The 8,474-nt window shown below is 45.5% G+C and overlaps 1 protein-coding gene across 1 annotated transcript; it reads right to left on the reverse strand.

Moving 5' to 3' along the window:
- LOC115383409 (complement component C7-like) lies at positions 1–7,531 on the reverse strand. Its single transcript, XM_030085588.1, has 18 exons — positions 7,526–7,531; positions 7,362–7,414; positions 6,513–6,588; positions 5,982–6,123; positions 5,617–5,761; positions 5,402–5,540; positions 5,148–5,276; positions 4,800–5,043; positions 4,566–4,679; positions 4,314–4,480; positions 3,236–3,464; positions 2,982–3,153; positions 2,364–2,451; positions 2,156–2,288; positions 1,675–1,866; positions 552–648; positions 292–473; positions 1–173 (listed from the first exon to the last, which is right to left on the reverse strand). The coding sequence occupies exons 1-18, from the start codon at positions 7,529–7,531 to the stop codon at positions 1–3; spliced, it is 2,481 nt and encodes an 826-aa protein (XP_029941448.1).
- Positions 7,532–8,474: the final 943 nt, after the last annotated feature.

The raw sequence follows: 8,474 nt of genomic DNA on the forward strand, positions 1-8,474 counted from the left end.
TTAATCCGGACAGGCGTCGATACCGATGACATGGACCCGCTCCCCCGCGCACCGCCGGACCCCCACCTCACATTCAGTCATGGTCACAGCGGCCCCACCAGCACCGGGGCTGACGCACAGCGGGGCGGAGTCCGTGGGGCATTCAGACGATGCGTGGCATTCACACTTTTCACCTGATTGTACAATAGAGGGAAAAAAACAAAACAAAACAAAACAAAACACAAGATTTGGAACATTTGTATCAAGAAACTCCCTTGATTTGAAAAAGATTGATAAATCCGCCAGGCTCACCTCGACATCTGGTCCCCGGTTTGCAGTCCTCGCAGGTCGTGAGCGTCTGGTCGGGCCAGGTACAGTCTCCGTCGGGGGCCAGAGTGAAGGCGCGTCCTGCACAGCGCAGAGCGCCCAGCTGGCACAGGCCCAGCAAACGGGCCGCACCGGATCCCAACCTGGCACACAGCTGCAGAGAGGTCCTGAGAGGAGGGGGGAGACGTTCCAGCTCAAACGCCTCTTCAAACTAGCTTTAAAAAGACGTCAGGAATCGTACTCACGAGCACTGAAAAGCCATTTTGCACACACACTTGGTTTTCCCCGTCGTCTCCCAGATTTTACACTTCAAGTCAGCTGGAGGAGCGGGGCCTGTGGGAGCTGCCAGCAAAGAAACACAAGTTCGACTCACAGCTACGAGGAAGGTAAAGCTTTCCATGACATCTGGAGTAGAGCTCGAAAAGAGCTTCACTGTGACATCTCCCACCGAGGCGACTGAGGTAAAAACTGGTTTTGACCTGTAAACGGCCAAAATGGTCTTATGGTGCGTTCACACCGGACGCGTTGCAAGCGTCACGGGCGTCACTGCGCCTCAAAGTTGACGCATGTAAAGTGTGGAATTCGACGCTCGTTCAAATCTACATATGACGCTTGCAACGCTCGCGACGCGCGGCAGCTCACTGGCGGGAGTTGGAGGAGCTTAAGTGCGTCACAAGGAGGGACGTCTTCCCCAGAGTGCTCGTCTGTGATTGGATGACGCTCTGCGTTGACGCCTCCAAAGTTCAATTTTCCCAACTTCAGGCGTTGACACCTGCAACGCGTGACGCGTGTCACCAACGCTCGAAAAGCTTGGAAAGCGCCTGACGCGCGTTAGGTCCGTTGAAGCTCGTCCACCGTACACTTTGAATGTAAAGGCGACGCCCGTGACGCTTGCAACGCGTCCGGTGTGAACGCACCAATATGCTTTGAAAGTGTAAAACTTTCATTGTGTTTTGGATGTCCATCAATAACAGTGCTTGGAGCCACTGAAAACACAACTTTTTGAAAACGGCTGCCAAGACGAAACTTTGAAAACAGTACAACTCTGTGGAACTTTTTGAAAATGCTGCTACTAGGCAGGTGCACCACAGCTATAGTAAATAGTTCTTCTGCACATGCTCGGTAGATGGACAATAAGAATGTTTCCCTCCAGAGTGTCAGGACTCCCAGTCCAGATTCTCCTGGGACTTGATAGTTTTACACTTGACAGTCACCGTAATAACAATCCCCCTTGGTCGACTGTCCATACGAATGTCTCAACATGCTACATCTCAGCCATTTTGTTCCGATTTGACCATCAGGACTGTTCTTGCTGCTCTTCCCTGTGATGATATTTCTACCCAGATATTGAGGATCAGCAAGAGGTACCTGCTTTGCACTGCGTGAGATCAGGAGACGGAGACCACTGCAGACTGGGACTGCACATCGTCTGCGACACCTCGCCATCCAACACCAGTCCATCGGGACAGGACAGAGACACTCCGTCTCCAATCTGATAGGCTGCTTTGGTGGGCGTGGCTTCAACAGCATCGTTGAGCGAGGGAAACCCACATGTAGCACCTGGAAGCAGGAAGTAAGAGAAAGACATCAAGAATGTGACTTGTTGACAATATTTTAAATCTTTTTCTGTCTGCTTGATGTAGATCTTATTGCAGTTTAGGAGCAGCGGACAAAATCTTCATCAGTTTTTATGAATTCAAGCAGAACTGAGTTCAATCCCATATAAGAATTTACGTTTGTTTTTACTAGCTGTGGGTCAGAATATGTCCAATAATGAGGCATGGCGTAGAAATCTGTTCTGTGTGATCTACTGGAGAAATTTACAGGAGCCTTGTTTCTGAAGACGTACTTTTACAGAGCTGCGATCCGGCGCTCCACTGCTGGTTGTTGCCACAGGTGGCGGTGGCACTCCCACTGAGGTAATATCCCTCCTGACAGGAGTACTCCACTGTATTTCCAACCAGGTAAAAGTCTTTAGGATTCTAAAAGCAGATTAATATGAGCAGTCTGTTTTTCAATACACGCTTGAAATGAAAGTTTGAGCGAGACTTACTGACCTGAATAAATCCGTTCCTGAGGTTAGGTGGATTTCTGCAGGTCTTTGGTGGGGTCACGGAGAGACTGAAACACTGAGGCTCCATCATCCTGGTGGGAAGAGTCCATGGTTAGTGATGCCCACAGAGGAAACAGCAATATTTGAGGAGGACTGGGGCCAGTAATGACTGGGAATATATGAAATACATCCTCGTTAATGTAGGAAGTGGCTAACACACTCGAATTCCTTAAAAACTGAAATAAGGGTGTCAAACAAAGGATCCACGGGCCAAAATCAGTCAAAAGAGGATAAACCTGACAAACCAAACCATCAAGCAAATGGTAAATCTTTCCAGGAGCCTATTAACTGCATGTGGCCCTATCGGCCCCTGTTCACTAAAATCTTTTAAAACTGCTAAAAACGGCCAAATATCGCTATTATAAAGAGCTCAAAACTGTTAAAACAACCGAAATGGCACAAGCAACCTGAAAACTGAAAATAAATTGAATGGATTTCAACGGAATTGGTTAAAATTTCAGTGTGAGCTAAAGTTTTACAAAACACAGTTAACGGTGTCTTGTGGCTCCAGGAGGGAAAACGGCTTCTGGCTCATCAGGGCTGCATCTCTCTGAGTTCTTACTGTAAATACTGCATGTCTGCGTCTTCACAAGGCTCCTGCTCCGCCTGGAGCCCGACGCAGTTCTGCCCTCCTCCGCTGGGTGCCGGGTTGTTGCAGCTTCGAGTTCTTGACCTCTGACCTCCAGAACAAGACCCCCATGAGGACCAGCAGCTCCAGCCGCCGTGGATCACCCCTAAGAGAGAAAGAGAGAGAGAGAGAACTCAGGAGACGCTCAGCAGACGTTGAGGACTGCTGTGGTTCTCCTGGTGTTCCACCTGGCTGCTCCCCGGTCGGCACTCCGATCTCACAGGCCGATCCCCGCGTCCCGGGACGGCACACGCAGCGACACTCGAAGCCGGTGAGCAGCGGCCGGCCGTTGTTCCGACACGGCCTGCAGTGGCAGGGATGCTCCTCGGCCAGGAACTCCTCCGTGGCCCTCTTCAGGTGGAGCCTCTTCAGCCCGGCGCACTGCACCTCCTTCACCAGCTCGTAGAGCGGCCGCAGCTGCAGCACAAACACCCATGATCAAACCCACTGGGGTACGTTTTATGGCAATTAGCAGTTGTTTTAATTAACAAAACCATTTGAGCGTCATTCAACATGATTGAACTTCAATCGCTTTGTGATGGGCGCACATGGACATTCGTATTACGGTGACTCTCAATAAATGTACCAAGACCCAAGAGGACATGAACTGGCAGTCTTGCATCTACTCACACATGCACAGGGGAGCGGTTTGTTACGGCCGTGGTGCACGTGCACTGCAGCAGCCTTTCAGAAAAGTGTTTTTATCTGTCTTCATGGAGACAGTCAGAGATGTTTTCAAAAAGTTGGAATTTCTGTGCAATTTCTACAAATTAAACATCAAATTTGAGAGAAAAAAAATCCCCAAATTTGATGGAAAATTTAACAAAATAGCAGTAACTTTGTTGAATTAATACACCAACACTTAATCGTTTCCTCCTTTAAATGCAAATTCATGTTTGTAATTAATATTGAGTTGATTTGTGGTCAGTTTTCCTTCTTTGCATCAGCATTTTGGGAAATTGTGGCTTCTGATGACTTTTGTGCAACTAAAAACATACTTAAATGATTTGAAATATTTTCCAAGAATAGTAATGTAGTGTGGAATCAACAAACCAATTGCTTGTTTTACGACTTCATAAAAACCCTGTTTGTACGACAACATTTTCAAGGGAAAATTGAGGGATTTTGGTGAATTTTGGGGGTCTATTTACATGACAAGGGTGCTCAGAGCCACTGAAAACACCCAGTGAGGGAATGGCCACTTTTGCTGGATGGATCACATGAAAACAGAGGAGAGAGATTGATAAAAGGAGCTGTCTTTTTTACCTTTTGGTTTATTACGTCTGGAAAGTCTTTGACGGATGAGGCCCAGTTATCGTAGACCTCTCCATTAGCTTCGGGATTTTCCAGATCCAGAACACTCAGAGCTGCCAGAAGCGATATGTCTCCTCCATTTATATTCACCTTAATCGGCTTTTTGGTGACGGTGTTTCCTGTGGGTCGCAGCAGAGACTCGCTAAAGACAGGAGTGCCAACAGGTTTGGACCGTCTTGTAGAAAAACCAAAACTTTTGCTCACCATCGCTAAATTTCAAAGACTTTGATAGATTTTCACAAACAATCTTGGTTTTCTTCCTGAACCAACGGCGTTTCACCTTTTTCCAGCACCTCTGGTACTCCAGATCGGTGGTACCTTCACACAGACAGAAGCAGTTATTACTCAAATCCTGAGATGAAGAGATGGCAGGGACACTTTAGATTGAATAAGTCCAGAAATAACAGTCACGTTCCTGAGAGCGTCAAGTCCTCTCACCGCTCGATGTGAAGGCCTGGTGATCGAACTCCAGCAGGGCCTGGTACTCTCCTCCCAGCGAGCCCTCGGAGAGGTAGTGTGTGCCGAATCTCTGCAGCAGCTGGCGGTACGCCGAGTAATCGTATGTGAAGGGCAGCGAGGACAAGGCTTTCCAAAAGCCCTCGGACAGGGTCAGGTACTGAGGGGCGGAGTTCTGGAACTGGGCCAGCTCCACTCTATTCTTCAGGATTAGAAGTCTGTGGGCCTGGATGAGGAGCGTGGAAAGAGAATGTCGTGGGCTTTTCTTTGGTAGATTTACGATGATCAGCAAAGCTCAACCTTATCGTCCAGCACCAATCATAAAGCCACCTTGTTATCAGTGAGCTCTCTGTGGAAGGTACGGCGGTCGTGTCCAAACAAGGCGTTGGACTGGATGTGCTGCATGTAGGACCAGGCGCTTTCGTAGGACTCATCACTTTCGTCATTGTCTACTTTCACCTGCATAAACAAAACAAAAGTACTCATCGTTCTAAAGTCTGGAATCTGTTTTAGCACAGTCCTGAAAGACGTTTCTCCCAATGCCCGAGCATCGTTGATGTTCACAGAAACAGTATTCGGCTCACCTCAAAGTTGTATCTGAGGATGTTCTGAGGCAGTCTGAACATGACTTTGTGGTCGCCGCTGAAGACCTTCCTGCACTGCCCTCCGAAGCTCAGGGTGTTGATCACCGCCGCTCTCAGTTCTCCCGTCAGGACGTTGTAGCTACAAAACAAGACACGGTGTTCACTGGACTGTTATCCGACGGTTGGAAATTAAGAGTCAATTATTCGGCGCTTACCCTCTGCCTGTAAACTCCGAGTTGGGAGGCGTTTTGTCCAGGTCACAGGAGTCATGGCTGTTGTCCCGATCACAGCCTTGCTCGTCCAGACCGTCCTCACAGTCCTGATCTCCATTGCACACTAAAGACGGGCTGATGCACTGACCTGCAACAGTTATTGTTGAGCTGGTACTCCAGATAATAATGTACTAATAGTTGAAGTCTAATACTAAAACTTTCAGGCCACATTTACACGATAACATTTCAAGTGAAAACGCATCGTACTAATTTTTTGTTACTTGCTTAATACCAACTGAATTAAGGTTTTAGTGAAGACTCAAAGACATAATTTCAGTGAAATTCTCAGCATTTCCGTCACAATGTACCGGAGGTGCAGCGGAACCGGTCTCCACAGCCTGTTTCCAGGGGACACCTTTTCACCGGTTCACACGACTGTGTTTGAGTAGCGTCTCCTGAACACGGCACACCGCCAAACTGGGCGTACACGTCCACGTGGCGAGTTCGGACCTGGAGATGAAGAAGTTCAAATATCCTGAGACAATATTTAAAAACAATGCAGTTTGTTTTGGTGTCTTTTTAGCACCTTTAAAGTGAAGATATAGATTGGAAATTTGTATATGACTGAGGTCTTAAAATATCTTATTGCATACATATTTATTCCTGCTTACATTGTCCAAAAACATATCCATCCTGTGCCACATAAAAGCACAATATTGGAATTAGTTAAGATTATACTGACAGTGTAAATGTGTCTTATCTCCTCAAACCATGACTGTTCACTCAAATTAACCAGAGTGTTTAATCGAGTAAACATCTTGGTATTTTTCACTTCCCTTAATGCACCAAAGAAAGTGGTTCCATCAAACATGTATCAGCATCTGAGTTCTCTGCAGTACCTTTGTTCTGGTGCAGCCGTCGCACTCGGACCACTCTCCGTATGGCCCCCATCTACAGTTCACACGCTGTTGACCCCTGAGAGGAAGAGACATTATCATCACCTCAAAACCACAGTCATACTGAGCTTTTGTGAAATAACTGATTCGAGACATTGCCAGATATTTTAACATTTCCATCTGTTTGAATGACACACTGCATTTCAAAGCTTTGTTGAAATGACCTAAATAAATGTGATTAGCTTAAGTTCCTGTGCTAAATTTCACGCTGTGTGCATTTTGCAGGTGATTTTACTAAGAATAACACATCATCTGTAAACAGGAGTGCATTAGACTGTTTCATGGAAAACGATGTGCTGCAAACTGATTGGATGTGGTTCCATGAAGTCGGAAGTGGTCAAGCAAAATGGAGCTTTACAGCAATTAAATGAGGTTTAGCTTTAAACAAAAGCACAATATAGGGGAAGTGAAAGAAAGGACTTGAAAAGACTGACAAACTGCTCAAGAACTACTTTACAGTAAAGTAAACAAATAAAATTCATCTGGGGTCGAGTGAAGGAAAGCCTCTCAATGCAATAAGTTAATGTGAAATTCATTCTAAAACTCCAAAATCAGATGTAATCACCAACATTTTGCCCTACATGGTGGCAACTTAATCAGATTGTAGAGTATTAGTCAATATTGAATATCTACTGACCCAAAAACAGAAAGAAGTTGTCCTTTATGTCCCAGAAAATTTAATTAAATAAGTAAGGAAAAGAAATATTCATCATTATGGCAATATAATCAATATAATAATCTGTGAGTAGACCATGAGCAGAGTTTCAAAGGTTACTGCGAGTGTGCTCCTACCAAACTGGTAATATAACGGTGAGCGTCAATGCCAAAGCAGCAGCCAAATTCAACTGTGGAGGAAAAGGAACAGGATTCACCAGCTTTACAATCATTTCCCCCCTCAATCAATACGGCGTCTAGAGTTTAGGTTAACCCAAATGTGAACGTGAGCTGAGTTTTACCTTCATGGCGTCTTCATTAAACTGCAGCATGTGAACAGATTTACCAAATCCCAGTCATATAATCCACTGAGACGTGGTGAGATTGCTCAACTGACCCTGCATTCAGGAATTCCCTGAATGAGGAAAGTCCTGAACGACCGTTAAATAATCCGAACAAATGTGGTCAAACACTTCTTCACACGCAAGTGACCTAAAGAACTCCTGTCCTCATCGTAGCTTTGTTTTGTCCTCTCGACTGTCCAGTAAACAAAATTACCAAAAGTCCTGTTTGTTTTCGGGAGCACTCAGAACAGCAGTGTTTATCCTGCCGTGGACAGACCAAAGGTTGCCCAGAAGTCAATATGCACGAGTCCAAAAAGGAAAAAAGTAAATGCTCCGGTGCTGTTAAATGATCAAAGCAGCATGCAATGGTGCTTTTCCTCATCTCAAACAGTCTACAGGAAATGATCCATGAAGATGATCGTAGGCCTGTGCTGTTCATGTCATTCAGGTACTATGAAATCGTCTCTTCACTATTCCCAGAGTCCAGGGCAAAACGTGTGGCGAAGGTCACAGTAAGTTGATCTGACAAGGTTATAGCGTATTTTAAGATGATCCTGAAATTTCACCCAAATGTTCAATATGCCAAATAATTTGTGAGTATTAAATGTTTAGATTATGAGATTAAAATTTGAAATATAATTCTCCTCTTTTAGTTTTCCATATACATACTGTGTAAATGTTCTTGCGAGACCCTTTCATTCACAATGATCATCATCCTGAAAGTTTCTTCAGTTTTCATTATTTTCACTCCTAGTTTCAAAAACTCCCTTCTTACACAATCTAAACCAAGGCTGACTAAACACCAACAGGAACTTTCGCTAAAAATTTGGACCCATCACAGGGTCTTTTGACCTCTGGACGCTGAAGAGAGACTACAGATCAGTTAAGGACCAGAACAGCTGGAAGA

The sequence above is a fragment of the Salarias fasciatus genome, assembly GCF_902148845.1.
Source record: "Salarias fasciatus chromosome 7 unlocalized genomic scaffold, fSalaFa1.1 super_scaffold_4, whole genome shotgun sequence".
Lineage (NCBI taxonomy): Eukaryota > Metazoa > Chordata > Actinopteri > Blenniiformes > Blenniidae > Salarias > Salarias fasciatus.